Source organism: Dermacentor albipictus, chromosome 2 (assembly GCF_038994185.2).
Source record: "Dermacentor albipictus isolate Rhodes 1998 colony chromosome 2, USDA_Dalb.pri_finalv2, whole genome shotgun sequence".
Lineage (NCBI taxonomy): Eukaryota > Metazoa > Arthropoda > Arachnida > Ixodida > Ixodidae > Dermacentor > Dermacentor albipictus.
In genome coordinates this window covers 23,681,324-23,705,711 of record NC_091822.1, presented here as the reverse complement: position 1 = coordinate 23,705,711, position 24,388 = coordinate 23,681,324, and the positions used below count along the sequence as shown (strand labels likewise).

Here is a 24,388-nt window from a genome sequence, read left to right as displayed (position 1 = left end):
ACTTAAAGATGAAATTTAAAGAACATGCTTTATTTTCATTATGCTAGAGAGAATCATATATTCATGAGACAAAATGAGTAGACTTATTCTGGACAGATTCTAGAAGGTTAATTAGATTATTGCGATAGGGTGACCAGAATGGAGCTAGATACTCAAGTTGTGGATGTACAAGTGTTTCAAAAACCAATTTATGAATATTAGCAAAGCAGTGGTGTAAGTTTCGGCAAATGTATCCCAAAGATCTCGAAGCACTACCACAGACAAAGGCAATGTGAGAGGACCGAGAAAGGTTTTGTGATAGATTTACTCTTAGGTATTTGAAGGATGAGACATATGGTGCAAAACTGTTATTAATGAGATAGAAAAATTTGGAAATGAGTTGCTTAAGGATAAATGACAACTTTACATTTAGTTGAGTTACGCAACATTAGCCAGCTGTTGCACAAGTTAGCTACTTGCTGGAGCTTAATTTGTAGGGCACTGTGGTCAGCAGTGCAGGAAATTGGTTGGCAAATGATGCTGTCAGCTGCAAACATTCTGACACAAGACAAAATTGTCACGATCCGCCTGGGTTCGTGAACAAGGGAGGGCTCGAAACACCCTCCGTTAGACGCTCCGCAGCATGGTGGTGACAAATGATGACTGACCGTTAGCAGCTGTGCTCATCGGTGTTTATTGCGGTACGGTGACCAACGTTGCCTACCGAGCCTGGCAGGCCACCGAGCCTGGCGGGCCAACGAAGATTATGCCCGAGGAGGCATAATCTGGCTACACCCCCTTACCCCCAGTTTGTTTGTCGACAACAAACGTCCAAGTTCAAAGTGCGAGGCTCTGCCTCCACCCTAGCCAGGTCAACGGTGCCTGCTACCCAGGCAAGTAACGGTCTGGTGGCCTCCGCCGTCGAGTACTCCGCCTGGGCACCGGTGTTGATGGGCCAGGTGTGGCAACGCTGGGTGCTGCCCGAGACAGCCTCGCTCCATCCGGAGGATCCGCAGTGATTGGCCTTGTGAGTGGTGTCGGACTTGACACCGGCCTAATGGGCACTGCACCACTGGCAACGCTTGCCGCCTCCGAGGTGGGCGGTGCTCCGCAGGAAGCGACTGGTGCTGCCACCAGTCCTCCTGTGGGCTGGAACTCGGAAGTGGCAGTCGAGGGGGCTGGCCAGGTCCCAAGGCGAGGCCTAACATGGTCAGTGTGTCTGTGCCATGTGGCCCCGCCTGGCATGTGGATGAGCAGTGATGAGGCACTGGCAGGAGACACCATCTGTCCGGCGGATCAGGGTGGGCCAGGACGGAAGTTCCTCGCAAAAACTGGAGCTCCCGACTCCGACAAAGACCCAGGATGGCACCCTTGGTCAGCAGCCAGCTTCTGCTGCTTCAGGAGCACTGTGGATCGGAGGTCCGGATGCAAGACGTCGAAGGGTGTCTTGACCATCCGACCTAGCAGGAGCTCACAGGGGGCACGGCCAGTGATATCGTGGGGCGTGGTCCAGTACTGAAACAGTATCCGGGCAATCTGCGTCCGGAAATCCCCAGTCTGGCTCTTCTTGAGCTTGTCCTTGATAATTTGCACCACCCGCTTGGCTGCACCGTTTGAAGCCAGGTGGTACGGTGGAACCATCATTCGGCAGATTTCATTCTTTGCCAGCCAGGTCAGATACTCTGCGCTGGTGAAAACAAGACCATTGTCGGACACGATGATGTCCGGCAACCCCTGGGCGGCGAAGACCTGTCATAGCGCTGCAATGGTCGCGCCTGCTGATGGAGTGGTGACAGGTAGAACCTCCACCCACTTCGAAAAGGCATCCACCACCACCAGGAAGTAATAGCCCTTGAAAGGTCCCCCAAAATCCACAAGTAGGTGGGACCAGGGTCTCTGTGGGAATGGCCAGGGGGTGATTTTCACATGATGTGGGGCCTGCTGATGCTCCTGGCAGATTTCGCAGCTCTGCACCATGTGAGCGATGTACTGGTCCAGGCCAGGCCACCAAACATGGGACCTGGCCACCATCTTGGTCTTTTCCATGCCAGAATGACCCGCGTGCAGCAACTGCAGGACCCCGAACCGGAGACTTTGTGGGATCACCACCCTGGAACCCCACAATAGGCAGACCTGCTGCAAGCTCAGCTCAGCGGCCTTGTGGCTATAGGCTTTCTGAACCAATTCCTCCCCTTGGGAAACTGCCCTGACCACCTGAGACATGACTGAGTCCCGGCTGGTCGCTTGCGATACCGCAGATCTGGAGAGCACCTCCGGGTATGCATGCTCCAGCATGAACACTTCAGCAGGTTCTGGAACAGCATCAGGTACCTCTGGCAGGGGCAGGCGGCTCAGGGCATCAGCAGGTTGCAGGTCCTTTCCCGGACGGTAAACCAGCTGGTAACTGTAAGCTGCCAGCATCAAGGCCCAGCATACCACTCGAGGTGATGCCTGCACGGGAACTGCTTTGTCAGGCCCCAGCAGCCCCAACAGTGGCTTGTGGTCCGTGACCGCCTCGAACTTCCGGACCCACAGATACCGGTGGAAGTGTTCGACACCGAACATGAGGGCCAAACCTTCCTTGTCCTGCTAACTGTAACGTTGCTCTGCAGCATGAAGCCAGCGAGAAGCAAACGACACAGGGCGTTCCTGGCCATCCTTGTCCCGGTGCGCCAGTACGGCTCCCCCGCCGTACGGCAACGCATCTACGGTCAGGACGACAGGCTTAGCAGGATCGAAATGTAGTAGCACTGGAGCCTTGGTGATTAGCGCCTTGCTACGCTGGAAGGCTCGGTCCTGCTCCTTCTTTCAATCCTATTGCTGACCATCTCGAAGCAGAAGATGGAGCGGCTGTAGACGCTCCGACAGGTTCGGCAGAAAACTCCTAAAAGTTAATGAGGCCGAGGTAGCTCTGAAGCTCCTTCTTATTCTGGGGCTTAGGCGCCTTGAGCACGGCATCAACTTTGTGGGGAGCCGGGGCTAGGCCAGCCTGAGAAATTACATGTCCCAAATACTCAAAACTGGGGGCCAGGAAAATGCCCTTTTCCAGCTTGCGCTCGAAGCCGGCGTCCTGCAGTTGTGCCAGGACATTGTGCAGGTTCTGCAGGTGGTCTCCGTCGTCGCTGCCAGTAACCAGGATGTCATCCAAGTACACCGTCACGTGCCTCATGTCCCTGAAGAGGTTGTCCATCTCCCTCTGAAATATGGCTGGGGCTGAGGTTATGCCAAATGGTAAGCGCATGTACTGGAGGAGCCCCAAAGTTGTTTATATTGTGACATACTTCTGGGAGGCATCCTGGAGCACCAGCTGCTGGTAAGCATCTCTGAGGTCGAGCTTGGTGAACTTCTGTCCACTGGACAATGCTAACCAGAGATCTTCAATCCAGGGCAACGGGTACTTCTTGACAGTAGCGGCGGGGTTGACGGTAACCTTGAAATCCCCACAGATCCTGACACTGCTGTCTCGCTTGAGGACTGGTACGATTGGAGCGGCCCATTCAGACGTCTTGATGGGCACCAGGATGCCCTCTCGCTGTAACCATTGCAGCTCCTGGGTGACCCCATCCTTCAGGGCGAACGGCAATGGTCAAGCTTTGAAAAAACGTGGCCGGGCTTCCTCAGGTACATAAATGCCAGCTGTCGTGCCAGCGAATGTGCCCACCCCTGGATGGAACAGGGACTTGAACTTGGTCAGGAGGCTGGGAATGTCTTTCACCGCATGCAAGCTGGCTTGCTGGTACTCTGGCAGACAAACGCCCAGTGCATGAATCTAGTCGGCCCAGCAGTGTCGGCGACGACCCCTTGGTTAAGTAAAGGGGAAGGGTTGCCCCCCTGTCACCAAAGTGAACACTGACCTGTGCCTGGCCCTGGACGAGCTGCCCGGAGTAGCTGCGCAGCATCACACCCGAAGCCTCGACGGACACCTCGAGGAAAGTACGCCTGAAGAGTTTCCTGGCCATGACCGACATGCTGGCCCCTGTGTTTAGCTCCATGGAAATGGGGTGCCCGCAGATTTCGACGGTCAGCATGTACCACGACACAGTTACATGGAAGTTCACTAATGTATATGTATATTGTTACGCATTAGGAAAACGAAGACTGGTGAATGTGCTTGCGGTCCCTTGGGGGGGAAAGAAGAGGAGAACGATGCTAAATTCAACAACCAGCTGGCTGCTCTTGTGCTCACCTTCGCAACCTAAAGTAAATGGCCCTCTTCATCCGTAAGGGTGATAAACAGTCTCCTTCACGCGTAACAAATTTTACGCATGAGGAAAACGAAGACCGGTGAACGTGCTTGCAGTCCTGAGTGGGGGAAAGAAGAGGAGAATGACACTGAGTTCAACAACCAGCTGGCCGCTCTTGCGCTCACCTTCGCAACCTAAACGGCCCTCTTCATCCTTACCATTAGAAGAGGGCTGTAACAAAGTGGTGGGGATACCGCAGCTTCGTTGAAGCTGTCGACTTGCCGGCCTCGCGCCATCAGTCATGATCGTCTTCGACATGCCAGTAGAAGTAGCCACTCCGAGGGCAGCGCCTAGCAGTCTACTGCCATACCACCGAGTTCCACCCACCTTCGGAGGCAAAGCGGGGGAAGATGCCGACGAGTGGGATGCAACTGCTCAGCTCACCAATGTGGCGATATCCCTGACTGATACTGCCCTCGAGTGGTACGAGAACCACGAGGACGCACTTACGACGTGGGAACATTTTGTTGACGAGTTGAAGGCGTGTTTCGGGGACCCAGTCGCCAAAAAGAAGCGTGTGGAGCAGACACTGTCGCAACAGGCGCAGCTACCAGGCAAGACAAGCACCACATATATCGAAGAAGTGTTGAAGCTGTGCAAGGTTGTCAGTGCTCGCATGTCGGAAGAAGATCAAGTTGGACATTTGCTGAAAGGAGTGGCTGAGGATATGTACAATTTTATAATTGGAAAGGAAAGCCTCAGTTCTGTGTCCGACGTCATTCAACATTGCAGAACTTTTGAAACGCTCAAGATGCATCGGATCGCACCAAAGTTTGGTTGGTTGGAAAACGTTACGACGGTTGCCAGTGTGGACACGAGCCCTTGTCTCGACCTTCCTTCGACCATCCAACAGATTGTCCGCAATGAATTTTCTCACCGCGAAGAGATGTTGCATTCAACTGCTGACCACCATGGTGTCTACACGTCACGTGAGGCTATGACGGCATTCGGCCCCTTGGCAACTGATGGTTAGCGCAGCGGCCGTAGAGTACAGTGCAACCCTGCAGTCGAGGATGACAACACGCCCTCCAACTCCACACTATGACCAACGTGCTCAGCACATGCCTTCTCGACGCCCAATGTATCGTTGTGACACACGCCACGAACCAACCCACTACACGAGGGAAAACGAAAATATTCGGTTCATCAACGAGCAACCAAGGTTTTGGCCTCTCCTGGTGTGTTACTCCTGCGGTATCCCGGGTCATATATAGCGGTTTTGCAACCAGCACGACTACGTGGTGTGGCCAGCCCTCAGAGATTTCTCGGCCCTCCAAACGGCCACATGGTGCCTCGTGGCCAGCACACGTATCATCTGGCAACGAGCATTGGCCGACTAGCTCCCAGAATCGCTCCCCGGCATCTGACAGGAGTTTGACACCCCCACCGCAACGACGTGGTTTCCATTCTCCTCTTCTTTCCCCCACTAGGGACCCCAAGCACATTCACTGGTCTTCGTTTTCCTCATGCATAACAATATTAGAAAAAGTGGCGAGGCAAGAACGCTGCCCTGTGGTACACCAGATGTCACAAAGGAAAGAGTGGGGCAGCTATTGTTAATGACAGCGGCGATTAGAGTGAAAGTTTTGGAGCCAGGATAGCATAAATGAGTCTATCTTTAGTGCAGTCAATATTGTAATCATATGGCAATGAGAAACATGGTAAAAAGCTTTCGAAAAATCTAGAAATATACAATCTATATTGAAGTACAAGTCAGCAGTGAATTCTAGTAACTGGATTTCCCATGACAACGTCTTGCTGAATCCGTGCCCACAGAGAAAAAAAAGTTGTTAGATTCAAGGTGATTACAAATGTAAGAGGCTACTATAGGTTTGAGCATCTTACAGCATATGTATGATAAAGGTATTGAATGGTAGTTTTTGGGTTTGTGCTTATCACTTCCTTTGAACACTATGGGAATTACTTTAGCAATCTTCCCAATACTGGCAAGTTTCCCTGTTCATAATGATTGCTGAAATACATGTCAAAGTATTGTGCTAGAAACTGTAATAGTGTTTTTTAGTATTTTTGAGCTGATATTGCCAACTTCGGGTGAAATAGACAATTTCAGGTCACTTACGAAGCTTGAAATTCCCTTGATGCTGATGCTATTGGGTTGTATGCAAGCCTAATCAAGGTCCGGAACATCAGGCAAGTTATAACGCTGTTCCCTGGTGAATATTGACCAAAGTTAAATGGGAAGCATATCGCTTATCTGGCAGACATATGTGGTTATCCTCGTGCAAGCAAAGTGTGTTAGCATCTTTTCTGGGAGTTATTACTTGCCAGAATTTCTTTGGCTTACTCTTAAGAAGAGAAGCCTTGGGAAAAGTAGTACTTATCTCTTGCACAGCAAGTGTTCCATTTGAAATCAAGGGTCCGACAGAATCACATCTGGTCGGGATGGTACATGACGAAAATTAGAAGGCACCAACCAAAAAAGGAAAGATGGAATGACGTTTTGGCTCCCTCACAGGAGCCTTGTTCACAATGAGGCAGAACGATTTTGCGCCACTGTTTAAGTATGGCGCATGAACGGACCCAGTAATCATGCATAAATGGGAGGCAAGTATTCGTCATTGCAAATAAGCATATGTGCTGTCGCCAGGATGACCAATGGTTCAAGATAGAGCTGTGCCTTTCTGTCCTTTCTTATGCAATCACACATGCCTCTGCCCAGTTTATGTTGTGTGCGGCAGATATCGAGTGCTCAGCAAGTGCATTTTGATCTGTGTGCCGGTTTCTGATGTACCTTTGGTGATCACGTAACTTTCGTTCATAGCCACCTGATTGGCCGATATACACAGATGGGCAGTCGGTGCAAAGAATCGAGCACACCACACCAGGGAATTTTTCTTTCTCGAGTTTGTCCTTGACTTGGACTAGCTGATACTTGTTTTTGAGCTGGCACATCTGCAGTCTGTACGTCATATGAACGAATTACACGCGCCAGGGTTTCACTGATGCCTGGCACGTATGGAATGGCAGCTCACTTCCGAGTACCTGGTGTTGGTTGCAACTTTGGCTGGCCAAGTTGGCGTTTCACAGATTCAATTACATGATGAGGATAGCCACAGCTGGACAGATCATGGTGTACATGCTCAGCTTCAGCCACCTGGTCTTCCCGCGTGGAACAGACATTTTTTCGATGGAGGAGTGGTGAAACGACCAAATGTTTTTGGCAATCAGGATGCAGGGTCAGGGTGTTCCCTTTGTTTACAAGTGGAAGCTGCCATGCATGCATTGCTTCTCACGAGACACGTGAGAATTGATAGAGAATGCGAGAAAGCTTCTCCCTCAGTTTTTCCAATGGGTTCGCTCACTGGCATGCCTCTTTTTTGCCATGTCCCACAATATCCATTTTTCTGTTACCGATCAAGATGTGGCTTGCTGTATCGCTGTCTAAGCTGCAATCGACCACTCTGCATGACACACAACATGCCGCAGTTATGTGAAACCTACTTACAATATAAAAGTAAGCTGTGTAAATTTGATAACATTAGTACAAAATTATTCTGCCAGTTTATCGATGTATTGAGCAATAGATACTGCCGATGTTAAAAAATTGTTGCTTTGATGCCACTTAAGATAATTTTGAATTGTTTTTTACCAAAATAAGTCACTCTGAAGAATTTAAATCTTCCATAAAAAATGTGACCATAGGGGGGATGCCCTTTTAAAAAAAGTGGGCCTTCAAAGGGTTAATGGAATGCATATCGAAAAACTTTTTCTTGGAGGAAGTATGAGACACATACAATACTTTTTGTGAAAGGTATAGGAATTTCTTAAATACAGCAACTGGAGATGGGCAAGGTGTGTGATACACAGAAGAGGTACCTGCAATTTCAAGATAATCATCAGGTGCAGGATAGGCAGGCACCGTCTAAGCTCTGTTCCAATGCTGAAGCAGATGGCAGAGAAGACAGCTTCAAGGATCGAAGTAAGCTACCTTGATGTCTAGCAAGTGCTGCTTTGGGAGATGGATTGGAGGCGTATTAAGTGAGTGCACTTTGCAATTGTGTTGAAGGCCTGTGTGTGATAACTTAAGCATGAATGGGCTAGAGAGGAAATGCACCTAGGCAAAGAGTTGTGCATGGGACAATGCTGATCAAGCAGCACCATACCCTGAAATAAAACATTAATGCAATAACTCCTTTTGCTTTTTGGTTTCTATGGGTTTTTCGAATAAAATTACTCAAGTTAACTTTACAGATTGCATCTGCATAAAAAATTGAATGCCAGATGGCGATCAATGTCCAGATGTGTTCATGTTCCCATACATACTCATGCATAAAAGAAACAATTTTGCATGTCAAGTTAGCCTGCTTTGCTTGGTGGAACAAAGTGGAACACATTTAAAGTTGAGCTCCAGTGTCACACTGTTTACTTGCTCCAGGCAGCACATCGGCAACACTTGGAGTGCACAAACTGGTGCGCCCATTTCAGTAAAGAGCAACGAAGGCTGCATATACATTGCGGTGGAGGTTTGCGAGTGGCGGTGCTGGCTAACACTCCCAACGTTAGCTATAGTAGTAAAACATAAATAGCCAAGAAAGTGGATGGGGAAATGGCGCCATGGTAGCTCAATTGGTTAGAGCATCGCACACGTAATGTGAAGGTTGTGGGATCGTTCTCCACCTGCAGCCAGTTGCTTTTTCATTAACTTTCATTGCCATTAATTTATCATTTCTTCAAATTCAATCAGTAAATACAAGTAATTTCCCCTCTGTTGTCCTTGGTGACTGTTTGTTGGCTTTTCATGATATGTCTGGCTTGTGGGCTTTTACACTAAAGAACACTGAAAAGGAAGCATGCTTAGAGACATTAACAGCTTTAGACAATTTCTAGAGATGAAGCTCTTTAATGTAATAGTACTACGAAAACACGCAAGGTGGAGAGGAGTAATTAATAAAGGAAATTACTCCTCTCCATCTTGCGGGTTTCCGCAGAACTATTACGTCAACCTTCTGCCTTTGCTTCAAGTGGTTGATGAATTCAACTTCGCCCTGCCATCTGCTAGCCACCTGGTTAATTTATATGGTAGAGCGGTTGCCCCGCAAAGGCGGTGGTCTCCGGTTCGAGTCCCGGATCACGATGAATTTTTATTCTACTGCGAGGCTTTTTCTTTCGAGAAATCCGTATGGGTTTCCTTTATATCAATTTGCTATGTTTGGGTAGATGTCTCCTCCTCCCTTTATTACTGAAGCTCTTTACACAGCGTTTTGGCCTTCGCATTTACCTTGTTTACGTACCCCTTTGCTGGGATGAAATTTTTGGCAATTGCTTGTGCAGCTTTTTCACAAAATATTTGGTAAGGTAACACAACAAAGCCACCCTCCTTGTCTGCTTGTACGAGGCGAATGTTGTTCCATTTGAAGTGACAAAGTCACAGGTTGAGTCACTAGAGTGTAGATGTGTACGTTGAATGGTTTTCAAAAGGCAGTCCACACCATCCAAAAGGCACCATTTGTGGTCATTGCTTTCTGCATTGCTGGCTACACACCTGTTGAGCACCAGCAACTCATGCGCCTGTACTCCAGGAGACACAATATTTGGCAGCACATTTTGGAACATGGTTACTGCTGCAGCAGGGTTTAGGTATGGGCTAGTTGTTATTCCATTGTAAACATCACTTAAATCACGTACATAGAGGGACCGAAAGAACAATGAAGACAAGTGCTGACTTTCAAATGATCTTTATTTTGAGTAGCAAGCATATATACCAAGACACCAAGACAATAGTGCTCCCTCCAAAGCAAGCAGCCAGCATGAGTATGCATTCAAAATTCAAAGGAACCATGACCGCCTGCTTAACATGAACGAACGTGCATGTGCAACTTCAGAAAAGCATGTTCTTTAGCTGTTAATGCAATTGACGGCTTACAAACTGAGTAACCTAGAGCGATTGCTGCTGCTTCAATGATAAGTCTAGTGTTTTCATTAGGATGCCTAGCTAAGATACTGGTCTTTTCAAGGAGCGGAATACAGCCGCATTGTGTGCAATGGATACCTAGAAACTAGCGAACTGAAACTAGGTTCTATCAAATGATAGCAGGATTTTGTTAGTGCATTATGCAAGCAAGCATGAACGATACCTCTCTTAATTCGTTTTGAATGGGCAGATGCATAGGATAATAGAGGCTTATTGGCATGTGGCTCATACATGCAGCATACATGTTGCCGGGCAAAGGATAGTTTCAGATCTAAAAACGTAAGAGATACATTCTCCAGAAGTTCATGTGCAAGTGAGAGCGGAGCTAGGCCTTCTTCAAACAGAACCAACGCCTGATGAACGGAGCCTGCAACACAGCTGTCCTCACAGTTAAACAGAATAAAAAGTCATCCACAAAACGAAAGGCTTTTTCAATTTTTGTATTGCCCAACCTTGACATGATGTTCCTATTAGGTAAGCCAAAACTAAATCACTCAATAAGGGCATGATACGAAACCATATACATATCCCGCTTTTTTGAAGGAAAAAATTCCCGTTCCGTTCGGCGAAGGTGGAGGAAAAGTAAAGTTGAAGAAATTTTATAAAATCTGAGATACACCCCATTCATTTTGGAATGGAACATCACCAAAACTACAAATGGCTTCTTTGATAACAAACAAGAATGCCTCATACAGAATAGAATAAAAAAAAGTCTTTAATATCTATGGACATTGCCTTAAATGGAACATCAGAATGTTGAGAAAGGTAGCGTGTAATGTGGGAAGATCTTTTAACCAGAAACAGATCATTAACACGTAGCTTGTTAAGGTGATGCTGGAGCCAGAAGGAAAGGGAGTATTGCCATGTGCCTATTTCCGAAATAATTACCTGAAATAGCGTATCCGGTTTGTGGGTTTGAGAAAAACAACCAAAGGGCCAACCCTTCCTTGCTACTATCTACAGATTGTGCAAGAGTGCTAAGATTCAATTCCAATAATACGCGTTTTGCCTGCGATTTTATCCTCCTCAGATCAACACCAGTTAGCCCAATAAACACAGAATCAATGGAAGCTTGTGCATTTTTCAAGAAGTTACTTCTAGGTGTGACGAAAAACCCACCTTCTTTGTCAGCTGCTGAAAGACAAAGCCATCTGTCGGTGAGGTAGGAAAACACCCTTTCAACAGGAACAGCATTTTGATGAGGAAGTAAAACGAGAGCACATCTACGCTCTCATACATGCAACTGTCAACCTCACAAACCGGAGACACCTTTTCGTGTCTCCGGTTTGTGACACAACCAAAGATCTGACACAACCAAAGATCTGATTGCCACATGCCTTTTTCCGAAAATAATTCGGAAAAAGCAAGTTAAAGCCCACCAAACGCTACTTGGAGGAGCATAGTAGCCCGGTTGAAAGGAGTAAAAAAGTAGCGGTAATGCCATATGTTCATTCTCTCTCACACCTATTTAAAAATGTAGGTGCCAGATATGGTGTCAAAGTTTTGTTTTAAGCTCCTAATAGAGTTGGTAAGGTGGGAGAAGCTGTCCAAAGAAAGAGAGAAGGAGTAGGAAGAAACACAGGCTGTAAAATAAACCATGGGAGAAAGCCCGTGCCCTGTAAGATTGCTGTTTACCAAAATCCCTTTGTCATGCGGTCTTTCATACACATGCCAGACAGACCCGTGCATTAATGTAAGGATGTCAGAGCACTAGAATTCTTTAGACAAAAAATCTATAAATCTGGCAAAGCGCTACTTCGAATGCGAGTGTAAACAGTTCTTTGACGACACAAAAATCCTGTTTGTGCACAATCATAACATTACAAGGGAAGTGGCGGAAGCATTTCACATGAAAAAAGGTAGTCGGTGTGTTAGTCAGCCTTCTATAACCTTATCTTTGAAAGAAATGGGCTAGCTGACCCGGGTGAACAACGGTGTTAATCTCACACGCGACCACGAGGCATTGTGCTGGGAATGACAAGTGCTTTTATTCACGTCGAGCATGTGTGCATGCTTGATGCAAGGCTTTAAAAAGCCATCATGTTTTTTCCAATAAACACAGTTGTAAGTCAGTGGCGTGAGTATCGCATCCTTTATTCTATTGTCTGATGTAAGTTTCTAGCGCTGTTTTTTAAAGATTATGGAAAACTACCAACTCGTCCAATCTGCCCTTCTTCTTCAGGCACTCTTGGTTGTTATCGAAGAAGCCATTCGTAGTTTTGGTGATGTTGTGCTTCAGGATGCTTCAAGAAGGGATCTACAATGGATCACATCCATGTCATTAATCAGGTTATCGAGAAATCCAGAGAGTACAATAATACCCCTGTCACACTGGGCGTTTTAATGTCCTACGAATCGAATGGCATTCAGTGCAATGAATGTCATTCGCCCGCGGAGGTGCTACACTTGAAAAATTATTGTCATTCGGTGGCAATATCGATGGCGATCATTCCGAAAAAATGTGGCGACTAATGTAGGACAAGGAAATATAAAGTGCTTGCATAAGTGCATATAAAGTGCTTGCCAATGCCTGATTTACCAAAACATGCAACCAGGCGCCCGAGTGTTTACAATAAATCCGACGAGCAGAGTGGGGGCGGCGCGGCCGCATGGGCGGCGGCGAGAAGCTGCTGAGCTGGAGAGTAACAACATTTTGCGACAGCCTGCCGTACAGATTTTGTCTCTTTAAAGTAACAAGATCATTAAAACATGCCAAAGTTATTATTTCATTATGAGTATGGCTTTCAATTTGCAAACACTCTGTCCTGTTTTGCTTTGTTTCTGAGGTTGAGAGTACACATTCGCTCCAAGTGTGAAGCTGAATGAGTTTCTCGAACTCATTCGATTGTGGAAGTAATTTGGTGCTAATGGCATTAAATATCACTGTGTAGCAGCCGATTAAGGTCATTCGATACTAATGCCATTCGATTCAAATGACATTAAAACGCCCAGTGCGACAGGGGTATAAGCCTCTCTATATGGGTTTCATAGATTACGAAAAGGCATTTGATTCAGTAGAGATACCAGCAGTCATGGAGGCATTATGTAACAGAATGCTTACGTAAATACCTAGGAAATTATCTACAGAGATTCCACAGCTACATTAATTCTACACAAGCAGGAAGATACCTATGAAGAAAGGGGTCAGATAGGCAGACACAATCTCTCCAATGCTATTCACAGCGTGCTTGGAAGAAGTATTCAAGCTATTAAACTGGGAAGGCTAAGGAGTAAGGATTGACGGCGAATATCTCAGCAACCTTCAGTTTGCCGATGACATTGTTCTATTCAGCAACAATGCAGACGAGTTACAACAAATGATTGAGGACCTTAACAGAGTGTAAGAGTGGAGCTTAAGATTAATATGCAGAAGACAAAGAATGATGAATAGACGAGCAAGTAAATAAGAGTTCAGGATCGCCAGTCAGCCTATAGAGTCTGTGAAGGAGTATGTTTACCTAGGTCAACTAATCACAGGGAACCCTGATCATGAGAAGGAAATTTCTAGAAGAATGAAAATGGGTTGGATCGCATATGGCAGACATTTTCAGCGCCTCACTGGAAGCGTACCAATATCACTGAAAAGGAAGGTGTACAATCAGTACATTTTATCAGTGCTGACATATGGGGCAGAGACTTGGAGACTAACAAAGAAGCTTGAGAACAAGTTAAGGACCACGCAAAGAGTGATGGAATGAAGAATGCTAGGCATACGTTAAGAGACAGAAAGAAAGCGGTTTGGATCAGAGAGCAAATGGGTATACAGTCGAACACGGATATATCGAACTCGAAGGGGATCGCGAATTAATTCGATATATTAAAAATTCGATATAAAAAATACAGGCCCAGAGACTTTACCTGTGGCGGACGATGACCTACCGATCGGCGCATTCAAGAATGACAACTATTTCCGCACACAACGACGCAACGTAATGCTATATTTGCGTGAAAAAAAAAAAAATTGCTTATGTTGGTCTGCTTCTTCGCCTTGCAAATGAAATTAAAGAAGCCAACCTCGATCTTATCGAGGCTGTTCAGGTGCGAAAGCCCGGTTCCTTCCATGTCGCCGCCACTTCAGCGGCGGAGTACGAGCGTGTAGCCGCGCCCTCGTCCGGACGATCTTCGTCGCCACTCGTGCTGTTAGCCTGGGTCCCTCCGACTGCAGCTACAATGTCCTCGTCAGTGCGGCTCGCAACAGCCTGAACATTGCTGTCAACGTTCACAAAATCGTCAGCAGACACTTCGGCTGGAACGGCAGCCGGGAAAAGGGACGACAACTCCCAAAACGCGTCGTCCATGCACTCGTCGCCGTCTTCGCAGGTTTTGGGAAGTTTGGCCGTCACGAGGCCTGCCTTCCGGAAGCAGTTGGCCACAGTATCCTGCTTCACGTCTCTCCAGGCGCCCGTCATCATTTGAATGGCCCCCAGCAGGTCAACCTTAAGCTCGGTGCCCATGCGGAGCCTATCAATGAGTCGCCTCCTGCAGGCGACTTTGAACGACTTAAATGATGCCCTGGTCGAGCGGCTGCAACTTCGCTCTCGTGTTCGCCGGCAGAAACTTGAGCGCGATGTTTTCGAGCTCGCAGGTGGTGTGATGAGCCGAGCAGTTATCAACGAGAAGGCAAGCGTGACGCCCTGACTTGCCCAGTTCGGCGTCCCAGCTTTGTCGCAAAGTCCAGGTTCTTGCGCTTCTTGACGCTGCTTGCGCTTGCTGCAGCCATTGCTTCCGCGTCAGCTCACCACGATCCAGTCACACGGGTAGTGAGACACACGCAAAACAATAATGAACACGAAACACAAGAACGCGCACAAAACACAAGAATTCACGTGCGCAGCCTCCGCCAACAAAGTGCTCGCGACGGCCACCTCCGAGGGCGACAGCGACGTACGAAAGGCATGAGCTGTGGTTGGCTGAGCAAAACTCGTGAAAAAGCAACAAGAAAAAAAAGGCAAAAAGAGGAGGCCACCGCCGCCTTTGTTCCTGGCTACCTTTTCCGAGCCGATCACTATGGTTACGCGGGGGAAGGATGAGAGACATTGGGAGAGAGAAAAATAAAAGCAGTTCCCCAAGTTGGAGAGCGTGCACAGCGGGAGTACAGTCCGAGCCTCCCTCCCTCTCACTCTCACCTTTTCCGAGCATTTCGGGGGAGGAGCGGAGCTCGCGGGTGCAGCGAGTGCCGAGATCGCGCAGCGTTCTATATATCTAATGGCGGGTAAAAATATCGTTCGATATAAACGTACGAATTTCTATACTTTTACACAGAATTTTCAAGGGGATAATTTACGAGTTCGATACAGACAATAATTCGATATATGTGGGTTCGATATATCCGTGTTCGACTGTAGACAATATTTTGATTGACATCAAGAGAAAAGAACGGAGCTGGGCAGGTTATGTAACGTGCCGGTTAGATAACCGTTGGACCATTGGGGTTACAGAATGGGTTCCAAGAGAAGGGAAACGCAGTTGAGGACTAGGTGGAGCGATGAAATTAGGAAATTCGCGGGTGCTAGTTGGAATCGATTGGCGTAGGACAGGGGTAATTGGAGATCGCAGGGAGAGGCCTTCGTCCAGCAGTGGACATAAAACAGGCTGATCATGATGCTGATGATGCTGATGACGATGATGATCTTGGTGGAGATTACAGCAGAAATTCTGGTGTCTGCCAGTGTTACAACCATTTTACCAGCAAAATGTGCCACTTTCAAAAGAGAGGCAAATTCTGGGGAAGGTTAAAAAAGAAAACTGTTCAAAGTTCCAAGCAGCAACGAACAAGAACTTTCATGTTAGTGTGAAATTCTTGTGGGTAAAACTCCTGCGGTTCTCACCCATGTTCTTGGGACAAAGGAATGACAACACAGTAGTGCCAACAATCACAAGGGCATTTATTGCACCTTTCATAGACTAATGCCTGCTAGCCGAGTTGCTATCCACAAAACATGCCAATGGATGCGCGACAAATCGCGGAGGTCCGACTCACCACGACCGCATAGTGAGCGGATATGTTTGCCCCATGCTGGAAACCAACGCCTAGTCTTTCGCGCGTACGGTCATGCGAATGGTGGCGTGTTCGAATGGTTGTGTTCACCCATTCCAGGGTAGGCCTCGCGTGACGGTCTCACAGAAGCATAGATCGGCGCACACACAGAACGTCCACGCTGCTTGCCGACTCAGAGCCAAAAAGAGGAAGCGCCTTCTCCTTACTCGGGCCATTTCTCATTCTACCGTGCAAGCATACCGACCGCCGCTGTAAAGCCACGCGGAAAAGAGCCGGATTACAGGAGACGGGAGCTATGCGGGAAAACAACATATCAGGGGATGCGTAAGAGTCGTGCATCCCCAACTGTACTATGCTTGTCTAGTATATTCCATAGTTTTGTGCATATGAACCTACAAGAACTTTTATTTCACTAGGGCTACCTGTCAAAGTGATGCTATGAGCAGCAAATATTAATGTATCAAATCTCTCCCTAAACTTTGACACCACATCATCGATAAAGTAAGTCAAAGAAAATACAGCAGTCGCACAACATAAATGTCTTTAAAGGTACCTCATCGATTAATTAATTCTTGTATAAAATATTTAGTTTCTGCAGGCACGTATCACTGTGGTATTTTTAGCAGTGTGTACTATATATATGCATATGTGCTGTATGTGTTCACTTTTGGCAATGCATTGTCATTTGTTTTAACATTTTGAAATGTAGTTATGCATGGTGATGCAGTAACACTGTTTGTACTTTTCCATGTCTCCTTTCTTTTCTTTCTGGTGAGCGCATAGCAGGGCAAGTTTGGCATGCGTAAGCTGACATGCAAAATGGTACACTCCACTAACAGCCACAAATTCTCCACGACAACCATTGCTGCTGATGTTGCTCTTGATGCCCAAATATATGACCTGCTGCCTATCCTGGATGTCGCTTTCTTGAACATGCCATAATGCAGCCCATGTCTATGTGTGTGGCCTTTATTAACACCGGCCTATCTCATGTCCACTGCAGTACAAAGGCCCCCCCATCAGCCCTCGTGTGGGTCCCATCCATTAGTCTACACTGATCCACTTCTGCTGCTTCCCTTTTGGAATTTCAGCTACCCTTGTTTACTATAAAATCTGCATTGGCCTCTACCACCCATAATTTTCTGTTCTATTGCTCTGAATGAGGGGTCCGATTAGGCGTGATGGAACTTGGCTTTTTCTCAAGTGTTATCCCATGAGTGAAAAGTGCACCACCACTCCTGTGCACCAATTGCAAAGAGATACTTGCCATGGCAGGTGCGCAGCCAGTCCACATTAAAGGCTTCAGTGTCTGCAGGGTCGGTGAGCACAGCCGATGGTCCCAGCAGACGCTCAAAAGTGGCCACGTCTGCATCATTCAGCACGGCATACGGACCCCGGTGTTCACGCACACGGCTGCTGGATGCATGGCGCCGGCCCAGCTGCCAGCATCGCCGCAGCATCGTCACTGCAAGAAAACAAGCAAGCCTTCACAAGTGTTTCACCACACTCAGACGAGGCTGTGGCCATTCATCTCTCAAGCCAAACTGAGGGCACACGTGTATTTATGAAATATCTCAAATGTACTTTTGGGATTTTGCACGAGTGACGGTCAGGATAAACAAAAAAGTGCATAATACATGTGCAACATACATATTAAATGAAAAATAAATTATATATTCAATATGTAGGCAGGCCCACGAGAAAAGTGAACACTTCGCTTGAAGAAGCGCAAGCATAAGGCGTAGCTGCACATGACAAAGGGGTACAATCGCACATTCTTGGAAATTCGCAATTTATGAAACAAAACATTTTGCAAGAACAGAAACAAGCATTTGGTGAACTTGAATAGTAACTCTCATAGTGACAAAGGAGCATCAAATGGCATACAATATCTGCATTGGCCTCTCCCACCTATAATTTTATGTTCTATTGCTCTGAATGAGGAGCCCTATTTGGAATGACGGAACTCGGATTTTTCTCAAGTGTTATCCCATGAGTGAAATGTTTTCAGTATTGGAAACAAAAAAATTGTGGCAGAGGCCATCTCACGATAGACTGCCGACGGTTATGCATCAGGACTGAATGAATATAACGACGACACATCTTATTGTCACCATCGAAACAAGTATGAGGCGTGCACTGCAGCGGGACTCCTCTTTCGCACTCCTCTAAGAATAATCGGCGCCATCTAGTGTTGCCGCCGTGAAGGCTGTGCGTGGCCTTCAAGATGCTTGACGTACTGGTGTGTGTGAATGCTAAGAAATGCATGTGGCAACCAAGCTTCTATCTCTAGCTTCTTTCTGGACATGCTGTGCCATCTAGTGGTGCTGCCAAGAAGTCCGTGCATGGCCTCGGAGACGAGAAGTGGTGCGCTGGTACCTGTGAATTCTGAGAATTGTTTCCTTGCTTGTCATACTCAGTGACACAAGTTGGCAAAATGTTCGTTGAAGAGTGCCACCCACCTACCGGCACGTACCCAGTGCCCCAAGTTGGCATCAAAGAGGTTCACTGAAGAACAGCACAGACCGAGTACCACACACCCAGCGTTCCAAGTCAGCGTCAAAGAGCTTCTTCGAACAGCAGTGCCTACCCAGTCCCGCATCTACACTGACCTATGTCAGTGTGAAAGAGGTTCGTTAAAAAGTAGCACGTATGTACACATTGGCATACACTCAGTGACCCAAGTTGGTCCGATGGTTGGTTTTGAACACTGTTCCTTCATCACAGCAGCCAGATGCGCTATTCATTTGACCCCAGACTACCCACTGACCAAGGATGGAGGGAAAACGTTTAGCTACAAAGATACATAGCCCCTACAAAGTGCATGAAGTACCCAAAGAATGCTAATGCATTAAAACAAGAGAATGTAAATGGTTTACAAAAGTGGTGAACAAAAGTGCAAGTCTAACAAAAACAGAAATTTAGTAGCAAAATACCTGCATTATATCAACGGAAAAAAAAAAGCAATTCTATGGCAACATTGAAACTTGTATAAGCTTGAGTGGCTATGCTAACAGAAAGATCAGGGAAATGTTATAGTAATGTATCGCAGTTCTTCCACTGAACACTTAGTTCAGGAAATCAGTAGGGCTAAAAGGCAATTTTGTGTAAAGCAGACATTTGAAGAACTTGATGCCCCTCCCAATCTTTATCAAAACAAGTGTGAAACATGTTTAAAACTATTTTTAGTGCTACCAGCATGAGTGTTACATTTATGTGTATGTTTACTTGTATTGCAGAAGTGAAAAAATGTGGCGTATGTGCAAACAGCAATACCGAGGGCCAAAGATGCACTATGTTCTCAACTGTTGAGTGAAGTAACAGCATGGACTACATAAACAATTTGGCCGTGCAATGATTTGTTTTAGTCATGCACAGAACAAATCTCCATACCATTTATGCTTGAAGGGCAGTGTGACACCGAATTATTGGACAAAACACTTTCACTTACGTCTAGCAGCACACTGTAAGAACTGTATGTGCTGTTGCCACAATTTAACTAAGTACAAGTCTTGTATTACCATTGTGACCAGACAGAAAAAGACGTTGTGAAGACAGTGAAGTCACCTTTTTGGACCTTTTATAGTCTCATCAGAACGCAAGTTTTTGTAGTGCTGATATCACAGTGAACCTTGCTTTTATCCAAACTTGCATATTCTTCCCTTCGCGCTTTCTTTTTGATTTATTTTATTTTGTTGTGCGAATAGCGCTTGTTAGCACAGTATATAAAGCTAGGTTGCTTCAACAAATTTTAATCGACTGAAAGCACAGCGATTTGCCCGTCGTTATGCGTCTTTCGCCCTACGCAACCCTCAAGCATGAATCAGCACCACCTTGCCCTCCACACCCTTATGAGTATCCCGCTAGTTCATTTTATCATGGGATCCTGACAGGTCAAGACAACACACAATAATTAAAGGCTTAATACCTGTTACAAAAGATAGTAGTACTACAAAGTCCGACTTCCGCACAGGAACCTTATTCGACTGTTCAGAAAAATTTCGTTATATTGACACCTTCTACAAGTACACTTTGTTTCTTCAAGTTCAATATACACGATGTTCTATGGATAAGAAGTTAGCTAAATACTTCATTATATCGAGAATTTTGTTATGTTGAAGTTCTTTAACATCTGCGTTCAACGATACATATGTGTTTACAATGATAAAGTTCAGTTGGAAGCCCGCACTTGTCTTCGTTGTTCCTTTCCGCCCTTTGTCATCTGTTGCGCTGTACACATAATAATGGATTACCGACTAAACCAGTCCCACACCTTGCTTCTTGCTGCCCCTCCTTCTTGGGCCTATGAAGGCCTGCAGCATTCTGTAAATTATTAAATAAAATGAAACATACTCTAATAACAATAAAGCATGGATGCAAAATTTGCTGTGAACGGTGTGTCTGAAGGAAAACAAATGAACTAAGAATTATCTAGAAAATAGTTGCTTCTTATGAAGAAGGAACACAGATGGCGTGATGTCACACGCATCACTCCTTTGTTTGATTTATTTATCTTCTGCTCAGTCTTACCTTTACGTATGCCAATAAATTTGACTTGATTGAAGTTTGGATAACATGCACATATTTTGCAATGTGTGCCAACTATGTGACCAAAGCCGCTCTTGATTTTCGGTCTGTGTTGCTGCGGTCAATCACTTTACGGGTTTCCGCAGAACTATTATGTCAAAACTCTTGCCTCTGCTTCGAGTTATTGACAAGTTCGACTTTGCCCTGACATCTGCTAGCCGCCAGGTTAGCTCAGATCGTAGAGCGGCTGCCCCGAAAAGGCGGTGGCCCCGAGTTTGAGTCCTGGACCAGAACGAGTTTTTCTTCAACCGCGAAGCTTTTCTTTTGAGAAACCCATATGGCGTTTTCTTTGTAGCAATTGCTACGATTGGATGGATGTCTCATTTTTCCTTTATTAATATATATTCAAGTATAATGATGCTTATTGTATGACCGCAGTTTATTTTCTTCATCTGTATTAGATATGCTTGAATGTTGTCTATTTCTGTATTGCATGCCAGTTATCCTGTGAAGAGGCTTGTATATGAAAAATGTTCAAAAATTTATCTTTTCTAACTTGGGTCATTGTTTTAGAACATTTTGAACTGCTTTAGTTAGTTTAGTGTTGTTAATTATGCACAGTGCTCAAGGAAAGAAATGCAACAATTTAGGGCTAACTAATGCGTATACTTTCGTTTCCACCAGCTGCAGTTTGTGTCACATTGACATAATTTTGGCGCAATTGGAGTCCGCGACACCTTTGGTGACCAGATTCCTAGCAACATGACATGGTACTTTCAAGTACTTTGCACATACGCAGGATTACACTAAATTCTCCCTGTGATGTCTCATTCCGTGAGCACTGTATGTTGCAAAGTACTAGCTGGTATCGCGCTGTTATGCACAACGCCTCCTGGGTCCAGTCAAGCTGCTCACGGCAGCTTTTAGCTCAGGAGGACGTTTCTAGGGTACACAAGAAGAATAAATAAAGTTGAAATTGAGTTCAAGTTGTTACATTAGGCAGAGGGGTGAAGCTTGTGTCAGCACGCTATTTTTAAAGGAACTGAGTTTTTCTAGATGACTCTCAGTGCACGTGCTTAGGTTAACATGCACTGTCCACAGCCATTTTTGCAATAATGTTTCATTATTCAGTTAGTTACATTACTCTGAATGCCTGATAGCGTTACAGAGAAGAGTGGTTCACATGTGTTTATACAATGTTGTATAAGGCAGCTTGAAACAAATTATCAAGACTGCTGGCGATCAAGGCAGGGAGGTGGCTACTGGCTACACAAAAGCGAATTCTTGTAAAAACTAAGCTGGAAGTCGGCACCTGTCCTGTCGTTTCTGTCCACGTCTTTACGACTGTTGATCTCCTGAAATTTTCTATTCTATTGCTAGAGACTTGTAACAGTTGGCAATTAATGGTATATATTTGTTCACATAAGATGATCACATTATATAATAGCGATCACTTTGTATTCCAATGAAATCCTTTATTTTGTAACTTCCACACTACTTTACAGAAGATCTTGTGGCAGTAACCTGCTTTTTACAGCGAAGGTGTATATGGCTAGCCAATTCGTCCGTCCTTCCATCTGTAGGCCGCCTGTACGCTGAAAACTCCTCCGGCGCAACCCCATGCGCATGCGTGAAAGAAGAATGGAGAAAGAGAGGCACGCGAATAGCTAACAGCACCTAGATAGCACAAGGCCTGTTTATTCCGATCCATGACGTCACGCTACCTTGCCAAAAATTTCCATTGACAAGGCTGGCACGATGAAAGCGGTGACGTCAAATTTACTGTTGCCTACTCAGGAGCATCTCCATTTGATTCTATGGCAGGTGGGTCAAGTAACATGATGCCATGGATCAGAGTGAGAAGGCCTTGTGCTATCTAGGTGGCATTGGATTAGCTGTGCCAGTAGTGACATCGTTGCTCTCCGTTGCAGCAGAGCACGCATGCAGCAGTTTCTCTGCAGCTTCGAAATGGGTAGGTCCTGCGTCATACATACTCCTTAAGAGCAGGAAGCTTTTGATCAGCAACACCAGGAGCAGAACCAGGAACGAGCTCGTCTACATTGTGCCAATGCTGCAGCTCGGCCACGAGAACAGGCTCGTGTAGCCGAGTGCAAGCAGCAACTGCGTACTGAGGATCCGGCAGCTTACCAAGCCGTCGTTTAATGAACCGTCAGGATTAAACCAGTGATAAACACCGGGGCTGCACATTTCAGCTTTGCTGGTTAACGATCTGTGCAGAGCGCTTGGGCAGTGATTTACTACATATGCTTCCCCCTTATGTAATATGTTTCTCAAAGAGGTATAAAACTTTAAGGGTGACAAGAATTACATTTTCTAGGTATCAACAAACATTTATAATTAAGTGAGAGGGAGTTTAATGAGAGATGAAGATGTCAGCAAGGCCTGGAACTTCACATGGGATGACTGAAATGACATATATGAAGAGGACAAAGATAATCAAAGGAATCAATGACATTGAGTGTTAACATGTACCACCCCTTAAAAAAATGACATTTAGTGAATTAAAGCATAACTGAAGCAATTTCTGTGTACATAAGAAAGGATTATTATGCAAACCATAACTTTATAACTTCATAGCTTAGTTACACATAAATAATATGCTGGTTAGCATAAGTGTTGGGTACAAGAGTATGCCAAAGAAAGTATGCATTCAGCGAGCTGATGAGTTGTGGCGAATGGTTGCAAATGATATGCGGTGTTGAGCCAATTCAACATTAAACTTTAGGCATTAAAACAGGTTTGCGTTAGTGTGACGGTATGTGTGACACTAAGCTCTAACCGGACTCTCCTGAATACAGCTTAGTCCTCAGGGACAGGGCGTAGACAGGGCAGGGACAAGTAGTAACTTAACACTTTCAGGATGCAGCAGCTAGCTGCACTCCCTAAAGAAATTCTCGTGAAAAGAAAGGAAGGGTCTATAAGATGACAGGAATAATATTAGCGAACTCAGCACCATTGTTCCCGTCACTAGCACACATACATAGGAAGATACAAAGCTTCCCGACTAGACAAGATTTGAGAAAGGTGACCTAGTTGACAAAAAAAGAAGAAAAAAATCACGCAGAACCCATCTCACGATAAACATCAACGTTATTGCAGTCAAAATTGAGGCAATACATCGATACACCACATTTAACTGCCCAAACATGCGATGTATGAGACATGTTTGCAGCTGGGCTGCTCTCTCGCACTACCCACTGGACACACTGCGTCAACTAGCGCGACTGCAGTGAAGTCCCCACATAAAGCGTTTGTGAATATATATTCAAAAGAGGTTGTTTGAACATATATGACATGGGTTCAACTCTGCCAGCACTGGAGAAATTTGAATGTATTTTTTTTGTCATTGAAGAGCGGCACATAACCAATGGTTAATACCCTATGACCTAAGTTTGCATCAAAGAGGTTCGTTGAATATCGAGCTGCACATATCCAGTTACCCTTAGCTAGTGATTCAAGTCAGGGTATAAGACTTTCATTGAAGGGTGGCACATACGCAGTTGCACATACCAGCTCAAAGTGACATCAAAGAGGTTAATTGAAGAGCGGCACATACTCAATGGCTGATAGCCAGTAACCTAAGTTTGCATCAATGAGGTTCGTTGAATATAGAGCTGCACATATCCAGTTACCCTTAGCTAGTGATTCAAGTCAGGGTATAAGACTTTCATTGAAGGGTGGCACATA

The 24,388-nt window shown here is 45.8% G+C and overlaps 1 protein-coding gene across 4 annotated transcripts in view; it reads right to left on the bottom strand.

Moving 5' to 3' along the window:
• Positions 1–24,388, bottom strand: part of D2hgdh (D-2-hydroxyglutaric acid dehydrogenase) — a 103,642-nt gene that overhangs the window by 76,752 nt on the left and 2,502 nt on the right. For all 4 annotated transcript variants that reach the window (XM_065426616.1, XM_065426619.1, XM_065426617.1 and 1 more), the window contains exon 2: positions 17,421–17,618. In XM_065426616.1, the coding sequence (XP_065282688.1) occupies positions 17,421–17,618 (198 nt within the window). The remainder of the gene's footprint in view (positions 1–17,420; positions 17,619–24,388) is intronic.